The 27,486-nt window shown below is 22.4% G+C and overlaps 1 protein-coding gene across 3 annotated transcripts in view; it reads right to left on the reverse strand.

The window, feature by feature from the left end:
* The window catches only part of LOC122507190, a 456,874-nt gene that overhangs the window by 133,726 nt on the left and 295,662 nt on the right, over positions 1 to 27,486 (reverse strand). For 2 of the 3 annotated variants that reach the window (XM_043619783.1, XM_043619782.1), the window contains one exon: positions 6,466 to 6,604. In XM_043619783.1, the coding sequence (XP_043475718.1) occupies positions 6,466 to 6,604 (139 nt within the window). Of the gene's footprint in view, positions 1 to 6,465; positions 6,605 to 11,123; positions 11,230 to 27,486 lie in introns of those variants that run through there. The other variant, XM_043619784.1, reaches the window with a different exon arrangement.

The following is a 27,486-nucleotide window of genomic DNA, read 5'->3' on the forward strand; positions in this document are numbered from 1 at the left end:
AATAGTTGATTTCTGGTTTTAATCAGTCAACGGCGAGTTGCTCGAGGGCCTTCGCGCGCAAAAATGAGCGTCCCAGACCCGGGGATGCAGACAATTTAGGAGGCAAATGAGCTCCAGGACATGAAGCCTGGATCCCAATGCTATGGATAGAATAAATTAGAACCAAAAAAAAGGGGGAAAAAAAATATTTAAAAAAAAATTCTCCACGTCAGATTTGATTTAAAAACATGTTCTCGTCGTCGTCGTCGTTGCCGTAGTGAAAAGGATATGCTGAACGAAGTGAAGAATTTTAAGTACGTAATTTATCCAACGACAGAAATGTGTGTTTATTAGATTACACTTTCAATTAATAAAAATGCGAAAAAAAATATATATTTAAAATAATAGAGAGAGCATTGAAAAATATTTCCATTAATAGAAAAAATGTAAAAAAATAAATGAAAATAGTAAAAAAAAAATAATAACGATAATAACTTGACCAGTTTATAAATAAATGAATAAAATAAAAAAAAAACCATAAAAAGAAATCGTCAATCGTCAAAAAATAATAAAAAGTTGTCCCGTTTGTAAATAAATGAATAAAAAAAACAATATATACAAATCGTCAAAAAATAATAAAAACTTTTTCCTTTTTGTAAATAAATTAATAAAATAAAGACAACAATAATAAAAAATGATATAAAAAAATAAAAAAAATAAAAAATAATTATAGAAAAAAAATAATAATTAATATTTAATAGAAAAATAATTTTTAGAAAAGAATTAATTTGTTTTTATTTACAATTTTTTTTAATTTTGCTATTTAATGATTGTTATTAGTTTTATTATTACTAATTATTAACAGTAAAATATTTTATACAATAAATAAGGAAAATTGAAACGAATAGAAATTCGAAAATTCAGAAATACTTATACTCTGTGCACTTCATCTCGATTATGAGAGAGTTATCATGCCATCTAGGCGGAAGTTTCGAGAAGTATAATGGCGCGAAATTCAAATTCAACGCAAGAAAATAAGAATAATAATAAAAAAATAATAAATATAAAAACATAATAATACAAAAATAATAAAAAAAAACAATAAAAATAATAATACAACAATAAAATAATATGACAATTAAAATGATAATAACAATAAAAAAATATTAATAACTACAAGAATAATAATAATAAAAATCATAATAACAATATTGGATAGAAAAACAATTTTCAAAAAAAGAATTAATATATTCTGCAATCAGAGGGATTTTTTTCTTAAAAAAAAAAACTCACACAAAATTAAAAAAGTGTACACGAAAAAGAAGACAGGAAAAAAGTGAATACGAATAACTGAATGAAAATTCAGAATTAAAAAAATGGACGAAATTGACTAACGGAGTCTTAAATACACGAGTGTGAAAGTTTCAACTCTTGCAGTGAAAGGAGAAGAAAAAAAAATTTTTTTTTGAATCCTTCAAGCCTTCCCAGCGTGAATGTAATTAAAATTTCACAGCCAGCTAACTTGAAAAGCTTCTTCAAGTGAAAAAGCTAGGATTAAATAAGAAAAATCTTGGACGTATTTCAAAGAATTTACGGTATAACATTCTTCAATTTGAATATAACCAAGATTCACCTGAGGTTAGATAAAAAATTTTATTAAATTCCTTGAAAAAAAAAGAAGAAAAGAAAAAAATAAAATCTCCCCCTCGGTGTGTAATGTTTTATGTCTCGCGCAATGACAATGACAACTTCCATGTATATAAATAAAAAAAAAAAGAAATATACACGAGAAAACAAAATGTCTATGGGTGAGAAAATATTTTTTTCTGTAGAGTGCAAACAATTGTTTTCTCACCTGAGAGGAAAAAGAGTAAATAAAATTAAAAAACAAAACTAAAATAAATAAAAAATTAAAACATATTTTTTAAATTAAAATAAATTCTTTTATAAATGATTAAAAATAAATAAAAATATTACTGAAAAATATAAACAATAAATTAAAAAATGTGGAAATAAATAAAGAATTTAAAAGTGAACAAAAAATGTGTAAATAAATGAAAAATGAGAAAATAAATAATTGTTTAAAAATAAGAAAATAATGTTCAAATAAATAATAAATTGTTAAAAAAAAATATGCAAATAAAAATGTGCGAATAAATAAAAAATTATTGGAAAATACATGAAAATGAAAAATGTGCGAATAAATAAAAAATCAATAAAAAAACATTTGGAAAAATGTTATGAAATAAATATTAAATTGTTCAATGAAATGTGATAATAAACATGTGCGAATAAATAAATTATTAAAAAAATACCGGAAATAAAAAATAAGTAAAATAAAAAAAAATGACTGAAATACCTATACATAAAAAGTTATTTAAAAATATGGAAATAAATTAAAAATTGTTAAAAGCAAAGCAAAAAAAAAAAAAAATAATGGAATTAACAAACGTGGAAAATCAGAGAAAATTATACACTCAAAAGAAGAAATAATTAACAAACTTGAGAGGACAAATTTTGTCGACAAAGAAATGGGAAAATTACAATGTCAGAAAACTTTTGTGTATAATATTAAAGTTGTAAATAGAATTTTAAATAAAAAGTTATTTGAGAGGGGATGCGAAAAAAGGAGGAAAAATTTGCATGAAAATATCGAGTACACAATCTTTATGTTCTCAAACTGTTTCTTTTTAATGTCTAGATTGTTGAAAAAATAAGAACAATAAACTCACTTATAATCCTCTTTTAATTCCCTCTAAGCCTCGAGCAAAAATCTCACTTTCTCTCACTCTATATAAATATAGACATCACTATAATGCAAAACATCTACTATTTTTATATAATTTTTTTACACTTAATTATATTATTTTTTTTAATAGTAATTATTTGTATTAAATAATTTATTATTTTTACTAAATAATTATTATTTATATAGAATAATTATATACATTAAATTATTATTTTTATTGTTTTATTATCATTATTTCTATTATTTTATTAATATATTATTGTTATTATTTTTATTGTTTTCATTATCAATATTTTAATTTTTTTATTGAATTTGAATTTCGCGCCAATATATTTCTGTAAATATCCGCCTAGAGGGCATGAAAACTCGCTCGCAATCGAAATAAAATGTATGGGATGATTATTATTTGTATCGAATAATTATAATTTTTGGAATGATTACTGTTTATTTTGCATAATTATTATTTTTGTCGAAAACTTATTATTTTTGTCGAAAACTTATTATTTATTTAGTATAATTATTATTTTTATCGAATAAATAAAAAATTCCCCTACGAAGAATCGAACCTCTGAAAATCCACACGCATACGGCGCCTTAACGACCGTGACCACTGCCCGTTTGCATAAAATAATTAATTAAATATATTTTTCAGAATTCAGAGACTATTTTTTCTGATATTTATTTAAAAAATTATCTCTTTGCAGTATAAATTTTTATTTTTGAATAATAAATAATGAATAATGAATAATAAAATAACCGAATACTACTCAAAATTAAATTTTCTTTTGATAAAAATTAATTTGCTGACGTGAATTAAAAAAATGTAATAAAATTCCACAAAGTCTTTTCTTTAGACGATAATGAACTTGAGTAGTTTTTCTGCGGGTCGTGTCTATTTATATAAAAAAAAACTTCTACTACTTTTTTTTTGTCAGTGAAGGAAAAATAGTTTTAGTTCAGACTTTCACAAAAAAAAAGCGTTTCCATTTGTTTTGCGCAAATAATTAACTGATTAGTAACGAATAAATAGTGCAATTAATTAAAGTTTTCCCATAATAAAAAATTGAAACGAAACGATTTAAAAAATGTCTATAATCTAATACTTTTTAGTCAATAAATAAAAGAAAAAAATTATTTTACTATTTAGAAAACAATTTTATTATTAAATAAATATTTTAAAAATTTAAGAGGAAAATTATTAGTTTTAAAAATTCAAATTACTTTATTATTATTATTTATCAACAATAACTATATAGAGGCTAGACTTTATTTATTATTTTTAATGAAATTATTTTTTGAATAATAAAATAGTTTTCAAAATATTAAAACTATTTTATTTTTAATAAATATAAATTGTACGAAAGGGCTCGTCCAGTTATTGCGTCGTAAATAAATAAATAAACAAAAATAAAATTGATTTCAAATAATAAAATTGTTTTCAAAATAATAAAATTGTTCAAATTTTTAATAAAAATGCTTTTTAAATGAAAATTTTTTTTATTTTTAGCAAAATTGTTTTCAAAAGAATAAAATTATTTATTTTCATAAATAAAACTTTGTGATAACCGATTTAATTTTTAGGAAAATTGTTTTTTAAATTAACAATTTATTTTGTTTTCAGTAAAATTGATTTGAAAATAATAAAATTATCTAATTTTTAGTAACATTATTTTTTTAAAAAAAAGATTCTTTTATTCTTAGTAAAATTGTTGTTTAAATAAGAAAATTATTTAATTTTTAGTAAAGTTGATTTTTAAATAAAAAAATTATTTTATTTTTGGTAAAATTGTTTTAAAAAAAATTAGGGTAATTGTACTAATTCCTGCGGTATTTTGGTCAAGACGTCTTTTAACTATAAAATATAATTTTTATATTGATCAAATTGAACTTATGTCTTATTAAATTTGTAGTTTGTGTTATTAAGATATGTTTACAATAAATAACATCTCTAAAATATAATTTATTTTAATAAATTTAATGAATTAAAAATAATATTCAATGCGTTTAATTCTGCGCGTTTGAGTCAGTTGCTGCGCATCAGTTGCTGCGCGAATTTAATTCCTGTGGGTCAGTTTCTGCGCATAATTTCGTGTTTATGTGTATAATACCGCAAACTACTATGAAATCAAAATGGGACAATGATTTTAATCAATGTTTAATTGAATAGAATATAAATTTATTAAAAATAAATATATATCATATATTAACAAAAGTAACAAATAATTTCTGAATTATCACATTTTTGAAACATTTAGTTAAAACTTAATAACAGAATTTTTCCTTAATTAATTTATGTATTTATTAAATTTTCTTTAGTTTTTCCTCCATAATCTTCATTTTTTCTTTCATTTCCATAATTTTCTCTTGCTCTTTTTATTCTTTTATTCTTTTATTCTTTTTATTGTAACCAGTCTTAGTTGATTTTCTGAGGGAGTAGAAATTAAATCAAGCCCAAATTCTGTGTTAATTACTACTCTTAAAAATAAAATATAATAACAGACAAAAATAAAGTAAAGTTTAATTTTTCTTTTAAAACAAGGTTTTCTTTATCTGAAATCATCATAATAATAACCACTTTAAGTCTAAAAACAATAATAAAGCCTTTTTTATGTAGGTATTTTTGCACCGCCAGCAAATTTAGCAATGAAAATAAATAAAACCTTGCACACGTCAACTTTTAATTAAAATAAAATACATAAATATTAAGTTTTGGTATATACTTCCTATATCTATTTTAAAACTTACATCGTTAAGTAATTTTTTAAAAAAAATTCAAAATTATTTGTGCCCTGAACAAATGTATTCACTTAAATTATTAAAATGCCGCAGAAACTGAAGCACCCGCAGCAATTGACGCACTTACCCTATATTTTCAGTAAAACTGTTTTGAAAATAATAAAATTATTTAATTTTTATAAATAAAACTTTGAGACTAACGCTTTTTTATTTTACAAACATTATTTTTTAAATAAAAAGATTTTTTTTATTTTTAGTAACATTTTTGATTAAATAAAAGCAAATTATTTAATTTTTAGTAAAATTATTGTTTAAATAAGACAATTATTTTCTTACGTATAAATAAAATTGCTTTTTATATAAGAAAATTGTTTTTAAAATAAAAAAAATTGTGTTTAAAATAAGAAAATTATGTTTTAAATAATAAAATTATCGTTTTAAATAATAAAATTACTTTTTAAATAATAAAATTACTTTTTAAATAATAAAATTACTTTTTAAATAATAAAATTTCTTTTTAAATAATAGGATTACTTTTTGAATAATAAAATTCTCTTTAAATTACAAAATTACTTTTTAAATAACAAAATTCTTATATTTTTACAAAAAATAAATTGCAATCGTCTTCTTCAAAAAATGCAATAAAGCATAAAAAAATTCAAATTTTTTCACTCTTGTTTCCTCCCGCCTAAACAAATGATATCAATTATTCGCGTGAAAAAAAAATGAACGAAACTTTAAAAAAAATTACTTTCTGTCCAGGTCATAAAAAAGGTATATTAGTAGAACCCTAATTTTTTCCTCTTTTTTACACTCCCGGTACGCAAACGTTAATTAAATTCGTGTAACAAAACAAAAGACGTGAACAACGACGACGACGACGAGAAAGAGGTGTATACACTCTCTTTTATACTCTCATAAATTTGAAAACTCTTATTAGCAGGACAAGATAATAAAAAAAAAAAAAAAAAGAAAAATTTAAGAAAAAAAAAAATACTCACTCGTCGACGAGAAGAAACTTGTCACCCTCATTGTGAAGACACTTTCCTTTGCTGGAGAGTACGTCCCTTGATATCATGATCGCTTGGCGTACACCGCTCTGGAACCAAGTGCCCTCCCAACGCGAAGGAAACGTGCATTCTGAAACAGAGAAGACAAAACCCAACGTTGTTAGATTACTGATAGAAATATAGATATAGACATAGACTACTATCTTTTGAAAATATTTCTGTCTCTGTGTGAAGGGACCTTTATCCAAGAATTATGGGGTCTTAATGGAGTAATTTAAAGGGGTTCGATATATTCTCTCTTGACTTTGTGTCACTCTTGAAGAGGGGAAGAAACAAAAGTGAAGAAACATTTCCATTAGGGAGAAATTTCAATAATTAATCACTGCAATTAATGGGGGATTTAAAAAAAAATTTAATACATTTAAATACCTTTCGAAAATTATTAATTTTCATTTTTTCGTTAATCATAAATTTAGGATTTATTTTATTCTTGATAATTAATTCTTATTGTAGGCAAATACATTTTTTTTGATAATTTTAACGAAAGTTCAACAGGACAAGTACAGAAGTTCGTAGAGCCAGAGACTCTTATACCACGAGCCCTGCTTCTCGTTTGTGAGAGAACTTTCATGCCATCTATGCGGCAGTTTGGTGAATTAAAGGCGCGAAATTCAAATTTAATAAAAGGAGAAATTTAACCAAATCGATTGTGGTTTATATCTAATTATTCTTCCAAAAATTATTTTAATATTTATTTTAATATTTATTTAAATGATATTTGAATAATTTAAGTCAATATTATTTTAATATTTATTTTAATATTTATTTCAATAATTATTTGTGTAAATAATTATAATTAGCTATAATTCTAGTAATTAATCTAAATAATTATTTGAATAATTAATATTATTTACATAAATTGTCAATAATTATTTTAATGTTTATTCCATTAATAATTGATCAATAATTGTTCTATAAAATATTTATTTTAATAATTAAAAATTCTTCTAGAAATAGATTTTTATTTTATTGCTAATAATTATTTGAGTTTAAAATTATTTAAATATTAAATTCATTAACTTTTGAAAATATATTTTGAATTATTATTTATGAATTTTATGAATTTCTAAAAATTAAAATTATAACTCTTCCTGAATTTAATTATTTTGTACAATTTTCAACTAAACTTTATCTCCTGAATCGATTAATTTAAATAATTTTCCAAAAATTCTTCTAGAATTTAATTATTTATTTTTTTTAATACATATTTTTTATAATACTTGTGACTCTCCATAGTTTTTTCTTAACTTATTAAGGTATAATATTTTCAAAAAATTATAATAAAGAAATTCTTAAAAATTAATTCTTTAAAAATATTTTTAAATAATTTTTGAACGATAATAGTTTTTCAATTTTAGAAAATTTCCAAACAATAAAAATTTAGAAAAGTCTTTTAAAAATAAATAAATAATTGAATTGTTCAAAAGTATAAATAAAAAGGATCAAATTTTTGAAGAATTTTAATTATAAACAGGACCATGATTTCTCAAAAATTTTAATAAGTCCAAAAAGTAAATTTTGAATCTTAAAAAATAATTACAAAACAATTCTAATAATCAGTTTTTAAAAATATTTTATTAATGTATTTTTTCGAAAATGTATTTCTTAAAAGAATTTTTGTATAATTTAAAAAAACTAATGAATTTTTTGATGAGTTATAATTAAAAATTTTGAACATTATTATTTTCTCCAATATGTTAAAAATAATTCTAAAATATTATTATTTTTGTAAATTTTTAATTAAAAATATTGAATTTTAAAAAATTAGAAGCTAATTTTCATTTTTAAATTTACCTTCAAAGATTTTTTATTAAAATTTTTGATAATTAAATTATTTTCAAAATTTGCAATTAAAATTCTTCAAAAATTTGATTTTCAAAAATTTCAACAAAATACTTGAAATAAATTTATTATTTTCAATTAAATTTTACGAAAATTTTAACTATTTAAAAACAATTTTTAAAAAATTTATTTATAGTTCTTTTTCGCATTATAAAAATCAAAATAAGTTGCACTTTTTTACTAAAAATTGTGGTATTTTGTTGCAATGTTCGGAAGAAAAGTCAAAAAAGTCACAATTTTTGAAAATAAGTAAAAAAAGTCTCAATTTTCTTAATTTTCTTGATAAAAATTTTTTTTTCATGACATTCACCTGACTTGACTGACAAAAATTTTGTTTTAATCTGTCATGGAAATTTTATCATTTATCACCTGGAAATCATGGAAAAATCATGGAATTTTATAAGGAGAAAATTTTAGAAACCCTCTTAATAACAATTATTTACTTAAATAATTATAAAAATAAATATTTCAAACAAATTATCAAATAATTAATAACTTCAATAATTAGTGGAATTAATATTAAAATTAAAAAACTCTCAGAAATGTTGAAATATTTATATATTTTCATTAATATTATTAAAAAAAAAATTTTCAATTTTCATTTTCGAATTGTATGAATATTAAGAGACAAAAAATTACACTTTTCCAAAAAAAAAATTATATTCTTTTATTTATAGAATATAAACTTTAAAAATTAAATTAATTACTTAAAAGGTATTTTACTCCCCCACCAGCAAATGCGATTCTTTTCTCTCTCTCTCTCCATCTTTAGACTCTTATCATTTTCCGAAAGGGCAACGTAATTTTGAAAGGGAGGAAGAGTATACTATATATATTTTAATGTCGAATCGTCTCAAGACAATAAAATAGGGGGAATATCGCGAAATGAGAAGAATATAAGACATACAGAGATATAATTTCCAGAGGAAAAGTTGTAAATCGAGTTTTCGAAAAATCACAATTCTTTTTCATTCTCGCGTGATTCGACGACGATTCAAATCTTCTTTGAGAATGATAAAATGCTTATTTATACGCTTGGAATAAATTTCGATTAAAGGGGAACGAGAGAGAAAGAGGGGGGATGAGAAGGGGGGGGGGTGTTTTTGCAGGTACAATCGATCATTTTTATACTATTTACATTTTAAAAGCAGGTCATTATTATTCCCTTTAACCCGTCACGATTGTGAGATGGGTTTTCTTTCAATTTTTTTTTATAGATAATAAAATTTTTTTCCATTCACAAGAAGGAAGAATTTATTTTTATAATTCAAATATAGTCTCTCTGTCTCTCTTTCTCTCTCTCTCTCTCTCTATTTTTTTACTACAAATATTATCAATATCATTAAATATTTGTCTGAGTTATTTTTTTAGTTTTCTACTTTATTGAATTTAAATTTCCCGCCATTAGTTCTGTAAATGTCCGCCCAGATGGCATGAAAACTCTCTCACAATCGATCGAATTTAATTGTAAAATATTATTCGAACAGAATAATTTCTTTTTTAAATATTTTAAATATTTATTTATTATTATTATTTTCCGTAGGAATTAAAATTCTTCAAAACATTAAAATTCAAACCTTTTTGAAATTAATAATCAACTTTAAAAATATTGTTATAAAACATAAAGAAAACGATTACTCCGAGTCGATTGATTTCTTCATGATTTATAATAATTAAAGAGGATCGAATTTTTTAAATCATTATTTTATATTACAAGAATATTGTTACTGTAACTTCTTAAAAATTATTTTCATATTCTATTATTATCTAAAATTTAAACTAAAATTCATTTTCAAATCAATTTTTATTAGAAAATTCTACGAGAATTCAATTATTTAAAATTTTAAATACAAAAGTATTTATTATATAATTGAATGTTTCTTAAAATTTAATTCTTATACAGAATTTTATTAAAAAATTTTTAAATACCTAATTCAATTCTTTTGATGAATTTTAATAAATTTTTTTACAATAATAGTTACATTTTTCAAATTATTTAGAATTCGATTAAAATTGTATTAAAAACAATTGAAATTCAGCAATGAGTTTTATTATTTCTGAAAATAATTGAATTATTGAGAGAAAACTTACAAAAAATTTGTCAATATTTGAATTACTGTGAAATTTTTATTATTTATGAAAATAATTAAATTTTTCCGTAAAATTTTATTATAATTGTTTTTAAATAATTGAATTCTTTTGGGTAATTTTATTAAAATAGTAGATTCTAAAAATTATTGAAATGAGGAGAAAATTTTTGAAAATAATTGAAATTTTGACAAGAATTTTATTAAAAGTTTTTAAAATAATTGGAATTTTGAAGAATTTTTTTATTTATAAAGATAATAATTGAGATTTTGTCGAGATTTTCATGTAAAAATTTTGAACATAATTGAATTTTGTGATAAGAATTTTATTACTTTTCAAAATAATTGAATTTCTGTAATAATTTGTAACTTATTCAAAATTCAATTTTTTTTTAGTGTTTTCAACTAAAATTCTTTAATAAATCCATTATTTTTAATAATTAATTAAATATGTATTAACAAATTAAACTAATTAAAAATTTATATAAAAAAAATTAAAAATTAATTAATTAAAATTTATTAATTCGAAAGCAAAAAGTCAGTCACTAATTCAAATTATTTTTAATATATTGTAAATAATAAAATTAAATATTTTAAAATAATTTAAAATATTGTAAAGAAATAATAGTAATTAATTGCAATAAAAAAATAGAAACTCACTGTGATTTTTAAATTTCCACTATGAATGATTAAAGTTGTTCAGGCGACGTGCAATTCAGAAGTGAACTCTCAAGCGCAGTTTGGGAATTTTTTTCTCGGAACCCCCTCCAACTAATTAATATTGAACTCAGTTGATATATTTCTATTCTATTGTGATTTTCAAATCTATTATCCTAATTGGGAACCATCAAAACAATTATATTGTTATGAAAGACATAATGTCATTGAAAGGTCATAAACGTAGAAAATTAAATACGAAATGAATATTAGAACGAGAGGGAAGATAACGCTTTGCAGTAAACAAAGAAAGAAAATAAAATTTAGAAAAAATAATATTAATATAATAAACATCGCCACTAAAAATCGTCACAAAAACTTACAATTTTTTTCAATTTAAGAAATAAGTAATTATTTTTAAAGAACTTTTTTTCAATAAAACTATTTTTACTCAAGAAATTGTTAATTATTAATTATTATTTATTAATTATTATATAAATTTTGTTAATTACTATAATTTTGATAATTACATTAATTGTTAATGAAGAATATAATTATTTTGCTAGTTATTAATAATGAATGTAATTAATACTGTCATGAAAAATATAATGTCATTGAAAGGTCGTAAAGGTAAAGAAAGAAAAATGAAATGAATATTAGAACGAGAGATAAAATAATAAAATGTTGTAGACAAAGAGAGAAAATAAAATTTAAGAAGAAAATAATTTCAATAATAAAAAGCAAATAATAAATAAATATTTTTGTAAAAAAAAATTTATTTTTTACTTTCCTGTATTTAGTATTAAATAGTAGTAAGAGCTGCAGAATGATATGAATTATATTTTTACTTTTATTATATTTCAGAAATGTTGAAAATTATTTTTACTTCAATTAAAATAGACTAATAACTTTCGTTACATATATATTATTATATAATTATTATTATTATTATTATATAATTTGTATGTGAACAAAAATAAAAATAGAAATTCCATTAAATTAAATCTGACAAGAATTGTTTTTTAAAAATTTTTCGAATTCAACTATACTAATTGACAGCGTTAATTACTTCTAGCCAAATATAGATATACACACATACAAATTTATATAGAAAGAGAATTTGTAAGCTCTGTGCTTTAATCAAATTTGATTACCTGGAAACGGAAATCTAATTCCCAAAATGGCGAGCCTTAATTTCCATCTTTCATCCGCTCTATGGTTAATATAATGAAGATTGATCGGTTCTATAGTAATCCTTTTGTTGAAGTTAGTCTTGAATAAATCTTGAAATAACTAACTATACACGCGAGAGATAATTATAATTATAATATTATAATAATAATTATAATTATAATAAGCCCGTATATATTAAATAAATAAATAAATACGCAATGAAAAAGTTGGGGTGAACTATTAATATTATTAAATACTTTTTATCTCATTTTTATTCAATTTTTCTCTATTTTTTCTCTAATTTATCATCAATTTTTCTCTGATTTTTCTCTAAATAAATTTAGATCTCTTAAAATAAATTTTTAAAAAATTTTTGAAATTTTTTGAAATTTAAAAAAAAAAATTCTCCTAACTTTTCTCTAGCTTTTCTCTGATTTTAAATATTAATTGTCAATTCTATTGATTGTTTATAATCTTATACTTTATTAATTATGGAAATTATATTCATTAATATATTCGTCATTGTCAATTAAAATTTGAAATTTGTCACTTTTAATTATTATGAAAATTACCCAATGGGAAATTTACAACTGGCGTAGTACTGCGCCAGCACTGGCAGCACTGGCGGCAAGGCTGAGAGCCAGCACTGGCATAACTCTGGGATGATAACGCCGTCCGGCGCTGCCGAAGTACTGTCTGTCAGTGCTGCCAGACAGCGCTGGCGCAGCACTGGACCAGTGCTGGCTGAGAATATTGCCGCAATAAATGCTGTATTGTTATTAATTAGTCGTAAATTAATAATTATAAATAATTTAACAACAAAATGGTAAATAATATTAATAAATAGTTATTATTCATAAAATATTTCTCTTCTTAAAGAAATTGTATTAAAGATGGAGACTAACAATATGGATATAGTAAATGAAGTAGAAAAAAATTGTTTATAACATTTAAAAATTAAATAATAAACAATTACAGTAAGTGTGCATTAGATTTTCATATTTTAGTACCTAACGATTGGAATCTAGAAATATCGCAAACCTATGAAAATAAACAAAATTGCTGACGAGGGGAATCGAACCTACGACCTACGGACTAACAGACTAACGCTCTAACCACTATGCTAACGACACGTGTGTGCAGTAAAATTTTAATATCTCAGTATCATTCAGACATACAATTATTGAGTCAAAGATGAGAAAAAAATAGGGATACGTTAGAAATAATAAATTGAAATAAAATAAATTAAACTAAATTTTTAAAAATTAAATTACTTTACTTATTGCATTTAACATTTTACGTAATTCTTAAATTACGTGGTAATTTTTTAATAATTTTTTATTCATAGTAAGAAGTATAATAGTATTTTAATAGGAACCAAATTATTATTAAGATTAAAGTTTAAATTTTGTTTATAATTTTAATTTGTTTAAATAATTTATTATTTACAAAATTAGACAATTATGTTAAATTATTATTATTAAATTTAATAAAAATAAAAAATGAACAACTGAAAAGTAAAGTATTAATTTTTTTCAATAAATTTATATTTATAAACATTCATAAACTTTTTTTATAATTTTTTTCAAGTTTATGTCAAAAAAGCAATGTTGGCAAAGAGCGTTGTGAACAATTTTTCTATACTCAGCCAGCACTTGCCGCCGAGCCTTGTCCAAGCTTTGGCGAAACAAAAATTCTGTACTGCGCCAGCACTAATTGTCGAGGCTCGGCTAGACTACGCCGAACAATCGTCTGAGTACTAAGCCAGTGGTGAGCATCGGCACTACACTGGCATTTCCCATTGGGTAATAGTAAATTAATAATTAGTTTGATCTACATTCAGATGATTTTCTACTCTCGATATTTTAAGGACTTTCAACCAGAAGTGAGATTTGAAGAACCGCATGAAACGAGATTTTTCGTTTGTGTTCTTTATTAGTGAATTATTATTAATATAATTAAAAAAATATTAATATTATATATGTAAAAAATTAAGTTTATTTGTATTTTATTGACAGTCTATTATTTTTATTATTAGTTTTCATAAACGAATGAAAATTAATTAGAAGTGAAAAAGAAATTTTTTTTCCCGGAATAGCAAATAGAAAAAGGAGTAAAGTAACTTTTACTATACTCACATAATAAAATTTCGAGTGTATAGAAACTGCTCATTTTATTTCTGACAATTTTTAATTATTTCAAACAGTAAATTTTACAATTGACTAAGTTTATATATTTTTCAAACAAAAAGTTTCTTTCTTTTTTTTTACTAAATTTTAGTCAAAATCGAGGTCAAAATGAAATAAAATTTACTTTTGATTTTGTAAACACTGGAAAATAGTAATAATTACCAAAAAATCTAGTTAGTTCGTATTCTGATAATAATACCGTGAAAGTATAGTAAAAATTATTTTACCTTTCTTTCAATTCTCTGTACGAGGAAAATATAATTGCAAATGTTAACACATTGTTTCAAAAATTAATTTCTCTATTTTTTTTTTTTTTTTTTTTTTTTTTTTTTTTTTGAGAGGCAAATATGAGAGAAAAAATTCATTTTTGCCCCACATAAATAACGAGAAATCGGAGAATTTATTTTATTATTTTTTTTTTTTGATATTTTGTATATAGATAAATCTACACCTATGACTGGATCCCTTGGGGATTTCGAAACACGCTACCGGATGTAAACGCGACTTTCTGTGAAGCTTAACCGGCGCGTGCTTTCCGAAAAAGCCCTGATCCATCTAGCTTTAATCCTAGCGATGAGAAAAGAGAAAAAAGAGAAAGAAATAGAGGAAAAGAGAGAGAGAAAGTGAGAGAAAATGAGAGAAAAATAATAAATAAAGAATAGAAAATAATAAACTATAAATAAATTAAATAATGAAATAAGGAATCTCTTAAATGTAAAATTTATCAATGTTTTTTTTTTCATCGCGCCTATATTTTAAGAGCAATCTGCAATATTTGAAGAATTTGAAGAAATATTGTAAAAACTTGAAGATTTTTTAAAAAAATTTTCGAAGGCTGTGTATTTATCAAGTAATGAAAATATTTATAAACACATTTAAATAATATTAATAAACCATTTTTTAAAGATAAAATTACAATTTTTGTTCTTTACATTCTTATGATTATAATAATAAATATAATAATTATTAATTACTATCGTAAATTTTACTGTTCCATTTATAATTTTCCAGATTAAAAATTTTTAATTAATTAATTTTTTTCCTAGTAATAATACCTAATAAATTTTTAATTCGTTAAAACTCATTAAAAAGGTAAAATTTTAAAAAAATTTTTAATTTTACTGAATTTAAATTTAAATAATTATTAAATAAATATAAGGGAAAGAGAGATAAAATTGTTTTTTAAAAAATATATATAGAGTTTGAATAGAAAATGAAGTCGATGTATAACTTGAATCGCGAGTTATCGTTTGGAAAGTTGCGATCGAGAACCCTGTTCAAATTCGTCCCCTATTTTTTTTTTGCATGAATGTACATATATATGTATATATAACGCGGTAGCCACCGTAAATATTAACTCTAGATCGCATATGGTGCTCGGCTATGGAAGAGCGAGTTATACACTGCATCCGAAAAGACATTACAGATCTCCCTGCGGGATCATCCAGGAGATAATCGTTTTTTCAAATATATAACATCCCCGACTGTCATCGATCCCACGCTTCTTTCATATACACACACACACACACACATATATATACACCATACAGAATCCTTTGTTTTCAAGCGTATGAAATTTAATCATTTTTTTCTTTTTGCAAATCGTTTTTTATTTAATTAAAAAGTAATATCGTAAATTAAATATAACGCAATAAACGCTTCTTTATTATTATATTTACTTATATTAAATTTACAAATTGTTTTTACAATTTAAAGTTAAAAAAAAATTTTCTTTTTAAATTTCAAAAAATTTTCTTTTGGACATAAAAAAATTTCAATTCTCTTTATGAATAATAAAATTCTTCTCTGATATTCAATTATTTTACGAAATTTTAAACAAATTCTTATTAAAATTTCAATTATTTTCAAAAGTTTTCTAAAATTCAATGATTTTCAATATCTACTATTTCTTTAAAATTTTCCAAAAGAATTCAATTTTCAAAAAAATTTGAATAAAATTCTACGCAAACATTCAATTATTTTCATAAATAATAAAATTTTTTACAGGAATTCAATTATTTGCAAATTTTTTTTATAAATCTCTTCACAATAATTCAATTATTTTCATAAATAATAACTTTTTTACAGAGATTCAATTATTTTTATAAATAATAAAATTCTTTTAGGAATTCAATTATTTTCATAAATAATAAAACTCTCATTGCAGAATTTCAATTATTTCGAATGCAATTTTAATCAAATTCCTCGAAAAATGTAACTATTCATAAAAATTTCATTAAAATTCGTCCAAAGAATTTAATGATTTAAAAAATTTGTTGATAACATTTTTTATGAGAATTTAATTTCAAGAAACATGAAATTAATAAATTATTTATTTACATTTTATTTGTATTTAAATAATTGAATTCTCGTAGAATTTACTAATAAAAATGGTTTTAAAAATTAATTTCAGTTAAAATTTTAGATTATAATTAAATATTAAAAGCATTATCACGTGGATTTTTAGAAATAATTAAATTTTGAAAAAGTTTCAAATTAAAGTCATTGAAATTCTTAATTTTTCATATTTTTGACAAACAATTTTGTATAATTAATTCTTTTCAAATGTTTAATAGGATTCTTATTGAAATTATTTCAAGTTTTTATTTTTCAATATAAAATTGTAGAATTTCCGAATAATGGAAATTTTGTAAAATTGAATTATGTAAACGAATGAATTTGAAAATTCTCAAAGAACTTTTGAAGAATTTTAGTTAAAAACGCTAGAAAAAAATTTAATTTTAGAAAAGTTACAAATTATTGCAAAAATAATAAAATTTTTTCAGGACTTAAATTATTTTAAAAATAATGTAATATAAATTCTTTACAAGAAGTCAATTATTTTCATAAATAATAAAATTCTTCACAGGAATTTAATTATTTTTAATACAATTTTACAGGAATTGTTAATAAAAATGCAATTAATCTTAAAAATTTTATTTCAATTCTTCAAAAAGATCAATTATTTACAAAAATATTAGAATTTTTCACAGGAATTCAATTATTTTAATAATATTTTTAATAAAATGGTTCGCAGGAAATCAATTATTTTAAATACAATTTTAATTACATTATTTTGAAATAATTTAATTATTCATTTAGATGTTAATGAAATTCTTATCAATAATTCAATTATTCTCAGAAATAATTCTTCGAAAGAATTTAATGATGTCAATAAATAACAAAATTATTTCCGAAAATTCAATTATTTCGAGACATTTTAATAAAATTGTTTACAAAACTCAATTATTTTCATAAATAACAATATTCATCACAAGAATTCAATTATTTTTAAAAGTAATAAATTTTTTCTTCTAAATTCTATTATTTTAAAAAATTCTAATAAAAATAATAAAATCGTTCGCAAAAATTTAATTATCTTCATAAATAATAAAATTCTTCTCAGGAATCGAATGATTTTCAATATCTAATATTTTAATAAAATTACCCAAAAGATTTCAATTATTTAAAAACGGTTTTAATAAAATAAATAATAAAAATTTCAGCGAAATTCAATTATTTTTAATTTTTTTATAAGTTTCTTCTCAATAATTCAATTATTTTCAGAAATAATAAAACTCATTGCAAAATTTGAATTATTTTTAACACAATTTTAATTGAATTCATTTAAAAATGTAACTATTCTAAAAAATTTTATTAAAATTCGTCAAAAGAATTCAATTATTTAAAAATTTGTTAATAAAATTCTTTATGAGAATTGAATTTTGAGAAACAGTCAATTATTCAATAAATTATTTACTTGTGCATTTAAATAATTAAATTCTTGTAGAATTTTCTAATAATAATTGATTTTCATTTCATAAAAATGAATTTCAGTTAAAATTTCAGATTATAATTGAATATTAAAAGCAATATAGCGTGAATTTCTAGAAATAATTGAATTTTGAAATTAATTTTTTTGAAAAAGTTTAATTGAATTTTTTTATATTATTTGAAGTTTTTATTTTCTAATAATAATAAAGAATTTAGGAATAATTGAAATTTCGTTAAATTGAATATTGTAAACAAATGAATTTGAAAATTGCCAAAGAACTTTTTCGAAAATTATTAAAAATAATAGATATAAAGTAAAATAGTTAAAAATTTTTGAAAATAATAATTGAATTGAAATAATGAAAATAATTTTGAAGAAGTATTCTTATAATATAAAATAATGATTTTATTACTTGGTCATCTTTAATTATTATAAAACATGAAGAAATCGATCACTCCGAGTCGAAGACTCGGAGTTATCGATATCTTCATGTTTTATAGTTATAAAAAAATTTATTCAACTAAAATTTCATTCATTTCATTCATTGTAAAAAATAACACCAAAATTGATTATTTTAATCTTTTTTGGTGTTAATTTAATTTGCAACACTTTTTAATACCTCACGATTTACTGTGGCGAAGAAAAAGTTGCCAGATTCTCGATTGCGAGAGATTTTTCATGCCCTCTAGGCGGGTATTTACAGAAATATATTGGCGCGAAATTCGAATTCCAAAAAAAAATAAAAACGTTGCTAATCATTTTTTATTCAAGAGATTTCTTATTCATTATCTCATTTTTTTTGTTTAGGTATTATTTATTACTTTTTATTCTTTATTTTATTTTTCATTATTTATTTATTATTTAAGTTTACATTGAACAAAATTGAAAAAAAGTAAAAAGTCCCATGAAAATGATTTTTATCGGATTAAAAATTTCTCGTTTTTGAATACATTCCATATTCTTTGGTGATGAAAACCAAAAAGAGAAAAAAAAATTGTCCCTCCTGACAACATTTTGCCATTCTATCTTAAACCGTGTAAAATGGTAATTAGATGAGATATCAAAGTTAAAGGGTGAAATGTCAAGAGCCATATTTGCATCAACTTACTGACTGTTAGTAATGGTCCAGTTGGGAAGGAGATTACAAGCTATTAGTTTAACAAGCGCCGAAATCAATATCGTCGAACGCTTCTCCTATCCGCAAATCATGAGAGTAAGGGAGAAATGAGAGAGAGAGAGAGAGAGAGAGAGAATCTCTCCTCCTTTCTCGCGACATTTATTTTCGTACTATATATATATAAATATATATGTATACCGTTTCGTTGAAATGCTCGTTTGCGAAGCTGAGGGTGAATCTGCGATTCGTGGTTTGTTCGCGACCAACGCACGAGACCGTTTATAATCACGGCACAAATAGTAGAAATGCAATAAAATCAAAGCGAACGCGCCCACAGTGGACCATTCCAAAAACTTTCAATCGTGTGTTTATTCCTCTCTGCACGTCACGCGGTTAGAATAATAAATATTTTATTTCATTACTTTAAAATCGATATATAATTTCGATTCAATTCTTTTTTTTTCCTATTTATTTATTTTCCTTTTCAGTATTTTCATTAATAAAAAAAAGTCGATTGAAAAAAAATATTTACACACACACACACAGCACATTCAATCAGTGATCCAATTAAAATAATTGCTATTCGTCAAATTTAATACATAAATAAAAAATGAGAGAGAAAAAAAAATTCCATTTAGAAAAAAACAGAAAAAAATTTGAAAATTTCCCTCTAAATATTATTTAATACCAATCATTTTGCAATTGCATTTAATACAAATATTGGTTATAATAAACCAATTAAAATTTACTTTTAATCCTGTTTTTTTAATTAACAAATTTTTTTTTTTATATTTATTATTATATATTTAATTAAATTATTAATTCAAATGAATAAAAATTTAATTAATTGGGAATTTCCGTCAAATACATTTTATCTCAATTAGCAGGAATTTATTGATATTGGTAAAATATTTATTTACTTAATTATTCTCGTATTAATTATAGCGAATATTTCGGGAAAATGAAAAGGTAATTAATTTATTAATTAGAACAAATAAATTATAACAAAAAAGAAAATAATAAAAAAAAGTAAATAGTAATAATAGTAAATAATAATAAAAGTGAATAATAAAAATCTCTTGGAAAAAAAGAACATAATTAATCAAAATTTGTAGAAATTCTTAATTAACATTATATTTATCAGATATATAGAAGAGTGAATTGAAATTATCTACTTAACACAAGCATCGGAATAATTCGATAATTAATTAACTACTTGCCGCCATCGACTATCGACAGTCATTAAGTCGGTAGGAGATTTAATCTGTATTCAGACATGGCCTAACAATTGCAAATTAATTAATTACTGATTGTTGACAGCCTCTGAAATTTGCCAGAGTGAAGACATTGACATTCAACATGGGTCAAATAATTAGTTAATTAATCAATTGCGTGTAATTTGCAGAAATTTTCGTAACCGCGCGACGACGACCTTCGATTTTCCGATGAATATATATGTTTATACACACGACAAAAGTCGAATAAACAATTTATAAGAGAGAGTGAGGGAGAAAAAAAAAATTTTTTTTTAAAGTACTAAGAAGAAAACTAATTTTTAACTGATAAATTGACAAAATAATTATTGCGAATAGGAAAAAAATAGTAAAAGTAGAAGAAAAAATTTTGAAAGTAAATAAAAATTATTGCGAATAATAATAAAAAAAATAATTACGAATAGAAAAAGAAGAAAAATAGTAAATGAAATAAAAAATAATTGCGAATAAATAGTAAAGAAATTGCAAATAAATAAATAAATAAATAATTTAAGTAAAAGAGCAAAAAATTGTTGAGAATAGAAAAAAAGGGAAAAATAAAAGAAAAATTAAAAACAAAGAAATAATTACGAAATAAGTAAAAAGAGTAATTTAAACAAAAGTAAAAAAAAATAACGTCAAATAATGAGTCAGAAAAAAAATTAACACAGAAAAGTTTTCAAAAAAATAATTGCAAAAATAAAAAGTAAAATGACATATGTAAAAAAAAAAATTATTGTTCAAGTGGCTGTTAAAAAAAGAAATTTTTTTTAAATGATTGCAATTAGGGGGGAGGGGGTGGGGTTTATTCTCACGGAACTGGCGCTACATAACGACCCCAGTGAGGCTGTAATTCACCCTTAGAAATAGCGCGCGCGACCCAAGTTCTTCCCTTCTTCTTCCTCTTTTCCCCCTTTTTCAACGAGCGACACCGCGTTAACGTCACGTGACGCCAAAATTTCTTGATTAAGGCCCTCTCAATGAGATTTTCGTTCGATTGGAGAGAACTTGCCTCGTAATCTGTTAAAATATGACCCTCGACTAACGAACAATAATGAAAATCCACCGCTGGCATATTATTTTAATATTAACGCTGCGAAAAAAAAAAATATTATTAAGTCTCGACACTTAATCATAAGAATTTTTTTCTACTAATAAAATTTTTGGTATGTACGACTTTGTAGAAATTTATACAAAACTATAAAAGGAAAATATAAAAAAGAATAAATTACTAGATTTTTTCTCGATTTTTTTCTATTTATATTTATTTTAATTTTAAAAATAATTTTAGTAACAATAATAGTAACAAAAAATAATAATAATAAAAACAATCATTAAAAATCATTTTCACCTTTAGTCCTTTAATAAAAATAATTGTCAACCAGTGCTGCCAGATGATTAAAAAAGACAAATCTTCAAACTTTTCTTATTTATCTTCAGAAATCTTTAAATTAATCAAAAAAAATTTCTTCAGATTTTGTTTATAATTTTTGTTAAAATATGAGAAATAAAATTAAATTTCACAAATAATTTTCAAAAAATAAATTAATATTGTTGTGCTTGAATCTGTTCGCAGTTTTAAATTTTTGTTTGCTTTTCAACTTTTTTAATAAATTTTCTTTTTCAATGTTTTGATGTTGAAAAATTAATGCACTGAAAATTACTAAATTCTTGCAAACTTTTTATCGAAAAATTTAAAAATAATTAGTCATTTGATTTTTATCAAAATTTTTTTTAATAATTGAATTCTTTTAAAAAAATTTAATAAAAATTGTATTAAAAATAAATAAATAATATTGAATTCTCGCAAAAAATATTATTATTTATAAAAAAGAATCGAATTCTTCCAAAGAATGTTATTAAAATTATTGAAAATAATTTAATTCTTAACAAGAAGTTTATTAAAATTTTTTTTAAAATAATTGAATCTTTTCGTGAAATTTTATTAGCATTTTTTTGAAAATAATTGAATTCCTGCGATGAATTTTATTGTTTATAAAAATAATTGAATTCTTCCACAAAGAATGTTTTATTACAATTTTTAAAAATAACTCAATTCTTATCATTAAAATTTTTTTTTTTTTTAATAACTGAATTATTGCGAAAAATGTTATCAACATTTTTGAAACTAATAAATAAGAATAGTTAATTTATGTAGTGAAAAGGTGAATTTTTTAAAATTTTGAATCTGAAATTATTCAAAAATTAATGTTTATATTTGAAAATATAAAATTTTTTAATTTGCAAAATAGTAAATGGAACAGTAACATTTACGATAGTAATTAATAATTACTACATTTATTATTATAAACATAAGAATATTCCCTGAAATTCATCTTGATTGTGATAGATTTTTTATGCCCTCTAGGCGGATATTTAGAAAAATAAATTGGCGAAAAATTCAAATTCTACAAAATTCCAAAGAAACGATAATAAATAATTTTCAAGAAAATTGTATTGAAAACTCTTTAATTTACTAAAATTAGTCAAAATTCTTGTACTTGTTTAAAATTATTGTAAGAAATTAAACAAATTCTTTAGCAAATTCTAGTTAGTAAAAATATATTTAATTTATTTTAATTTTTTACAACCTAGTGGAAAATTGACGATGATTTTTTGTATCTTTAAATTTACAATTATATTTAATCAATTAATTATAATTAAATAAATATTTGCCAAATTTTTAGATTTCATATCTGAATAATAAATTCTGAACTTTAAGCATTTAACGAATAAGTCAAAAATTAGAAATATTATAATTTTTATTAAGTAATAATAAATATAATTATTTATTATTTTATGTAATTATAATTATAATTATTATTAGACAAAATAATAATTGTATTATTATTTTTATTTCGTTACTATTATATTATTATTATTATTTTAATATAATAGCTAGTAATAAAAATAATAATAATAATAAAAATAATAATAATAATAATAATAATAATAATAAAAATTAATAATACGATTAATACAAACAATCTTTAACAATAACAAAGAGTAGAAGCGATGCTTGTACTCCATTCACTTTATCTCGATTGTGAGAGAGTTTTCATGCCCTCTAGGTGGACATTTACTTAATTATAATGGCGCGAAATTCAAATTCAATGAAAGAAGAAAACATTATTCTTTTCTTCTTTAATATATTATTACGCCTACGTAATAAGATTTACTTTTCAAAAAATATTAAATAATTAATTTGTAAAACCATTTATTTAAAAAATCATTAGTCTGAAAAATTATCAGTTTGAAAAGTCATTAATATAAAAAATTATTTGTTTGAAAAATCATTGATTAAAAATGTTATTAATTTGAAAAATCATTTATTTAAAAAATAATTAGTTTGAAAAATCATTAATTTGAAAAATCATTAGTTTAAAAAATCATTTGTTAAAAAAAATATTAATTTTGAAAAATCATATATTTAAAAAAAATCATTGAATAAAAACATTATTAATTTGAAAAATCACTTATTTAAAAATCATTAGTTTGAAAAACATATATATTTAAAAAATTGTTAACTTAATAAAACATTTATTGAATATAAACAAATTTTCTTTAAAAAAATAGAATTTATTTTACATATAAATAAATAAATAAATAAATAAATAAATAAATAAAAATGGCAATTAGAGTAGGATTAGTTGATTTATCAAGTACTTAAGTGTAATTGGGGTAAATAAATAACGAGGGAGTGTTGCTCTATAAGGAAATTGGAGATTGTTCACGAATTGAGAAGAAGGGCCACTCCCCAGGGGGTCGTAGTGATTTTACGTGCCATTTCAATCCGTAACGTCGTTGTCGTTGTCGTCATCATCGAAAGAGAGAGAAAGAGAGAGGCCAGGGCAACGAGGGTGGGAACTTTGCTTTTTTTTTTTTTTCTTTTTTGACCTTATGGGCGTCGATGTGTCTGTGATTAATGCCTCGATTCTCCTGTCACCGTCGGGTAGACTCACTGACTTTTGTCTTCAGACCCCCAGTTTGTTCACTTGACGTCCTTTGATCGTAAATACATTTCCCATTGTCCCGTTCAATTCACGACAGCTCAGGATGTGGAAATTAAAAAAAAAAGTACCCTTTCACTCTTCATTTTCTATTAAAAAAAAAAAAAAAAAAAATAGTATCACCTATAAATTATTTCTTTTAATTGTCATCTCAAAATCATCCCTTTTATTGTTTATTGCTATATTATCTTTCTCTAATCTTTCATTGCTTATATTTTATTTTTTACTTTATTGTTGTTTTTTTATTGCCTTCTCGATTGTTTTTTTTTCTTTTTTTCCAAGTGCTGGAGAATTTTATTTTATTTATTTATTTTTTTTTTGTTTTTATATATTTTTTATAATTGTTTTACTTTTTTTTATTTCTGTTGCTTATTTATTTTCATTTCGATTTATTTATTTTTACTTTGATTTATTTTTTTTTATTTATATTATTTACTTCGATTTATTTCTATTATTCCTTTCTTTATTTTAATTTAATTACTTTAATTTTTACTGGAAATTTAATTACTAAAGGTATTTTTTTATTCTCTCTTGTTTTTATTTATTTACTTATTTTTATTTACAATAGTTCCTTTTTTATTCAATTTTCCTCCTATTATTTTTTTCTTTATTTATATTATTTTTTTTGAGACGGAAAAAATCCGCATTTGCGAAGAATCGAACCCCGGCTCTTGTTGTTCCCAGTCCAGTACTGAAGCCACCTAGCTATGTCACTTACCCAACTTATTTCTTTATTTTCATTTTTTATATTTCAATTTTTTTATTTTATTTTGTTATTTCTATTTTTTAGTTTAATTCGAGGTTTAATTTTTTTATTCTTATTTTCTTTTTTTTTTGCTCTTTATTTATTTATTTTTTTGTGAAAAGATTTGAAGAATGACGAATCCGCAAGCACAGCAATATCCACACACAAGTTTCGTCCAAAAGTCTCGCGACCTGATGGCTGACAGCTGTCAATGATATGGAGAGAAAGAGAGAGAGAGAGAGAGAGAGAGAGAGAGAGAATCGTGAGAGCGCTTTTGCCGCATTGACTGTCAAAATGTCTCGGCCTTTCCATTCTTTTTCGGCGACTATATATACATGTGCGGTTATATAGAAGGTGCCTGACAGTAATTCACTTGAGTTGTCGAGGAGACTTGGATGGAATCGTTTGCCATCTAAGGGGAAATATTCTTGGCAGCATTATCCAACGTATTACTAACTTTTTTATTCTCACACTTGAAACAATAAAAATCTTTCAATATTCAACTTTCCGATGATAACAAATCATTCACAATCCTGACACATTATATTTATGACCTTTAAAAGTTGAAATTAAATTTTCAAGTTTTATTATTTCCTGTTTTTTTGGGAAAAAAAATTACAATTTGGATTTTTTTTTTAAATAAATTTAAGTACCTAAAATTAATTTAAAAATAAAATAAATTGAAATGAAGTGAATTTAAAAATAAAATAAATTGAAATGAAGTGAATTTAAAAATAAAATAAATTTAAATGAAATGAATTTAAAAATAAAATAAATTTAAATGAAATGAATTTAAAAATAAAATAAATTTAAATGAAATGAATTTAAAAATAAAATAAATTTAAATAAAATGAATTTAAAAATAAATATAAATAGTAGTAAATATTAAATAGCAATTTAGATAATAATAATTTTTTGTTTATAATAAAGAAAAAAAAATTGTAGACTCTATAGAACGGGAAAAAAAATTCTCCAAATCGATACAACGATTGAAGTTAAAATTACAGAACTGCAAAAATTTTTCTAGCAATTTTGGCAATTTTTTTTTTTTACATTTTTTTCCCTAAAAGACACGATTTTTACAGTTCGTAAATCATGATGGAAGAAAGAGAAAAATGCCTTCTCGAAGAGGAGAACAGCTTATGCCGTGTCATTTCGCGTTGGATAGTGTTAAAAGACGTCGTCGACGACGTTCCTTCGGGACGCGACTTTCTAAAGAAATTAGAGCAGGCGTTGGAAAGAACCGGAAGAAGAGGTGAAAAATGGTTGCTACTGTGAGCGTCGTTGACCGGAAAAAGAGATTGCCGAGTTGAAGTTTTTTTCTTCTTCTTTTTTTTTCTCAAAAAAAAAAATGCCTCTTCTTCCATTTCCCCAAAGCGTGTATCAAACTGGTAATAACGCTTTTCAACTTTTGTCATTGACGCACAAAAGTGATATTGCCCTGAAAAGAAACTTCTGTTTAGAAAAAAAGAATACAAATTTTTAGTGTATTTTGAAGTTGAAAAGAATATTTTTGTATTCGATACTTTTCCATTTTGGTTTTTTCCCTTTTTTGAAATTTGAATTTCGCGCCGGTTTAGTTCGGGAAATGTCCGCCTAGACGGCGTGAAAACTCTCTCGTAAACGAGGTGGAATAGACCTAATATAAGTATCAGTAACTCAATTTTATATTATCTTCTGTTTATTTATTTATTATTATTATTTCAGTTGGAATAATTACAAATATTATAATTATGTAATTACAGTATTATAATTAATTTAAATATTCGTAGTATTTTAATTATAATATTGTTATTATTTCCACTTTAATATTGTCGATAGAAATTAATTGAATATTTTTTATTTTAATCTATTGCTATTAGAGAAATTTTTTACAGAACCGTTCCGAGAAATAAGAGTATATTTATTTTGAAAGAAAAAAAAATTACCATTCACTCTGTCACAATTTCATTTTCTCTGCACACGTCAAAATTTAAAGATTTTTTTTTTGTCAACAAAACGCGGCAAAAAAAAAAAAAATAAAAGAGAACGAAAAATAGAAATGTCGAAAAACATCGAACGCTATTGAAAGTGACACCATTTGTTCACGAATTCGTTAGTCCCT

This window comes from Leptopilina heterotoma, unplaced genomic scaffold (assembly GCF_015476425.1).
Source record: "Leptopilina heterotoma isolate Lh14 unplaced genomic scaffold, ASM1547642v1 Lhet_45, whole genome shotgun sequence".
In the NCBI taxonomy this organism is placed as follows: domain Eukaryota; kingdom Metazoa; phylum Arthropoda; class Insecta; order Hymenoptera; family Figitidae; genus Leptopilina; species Leptopilina heterotoma.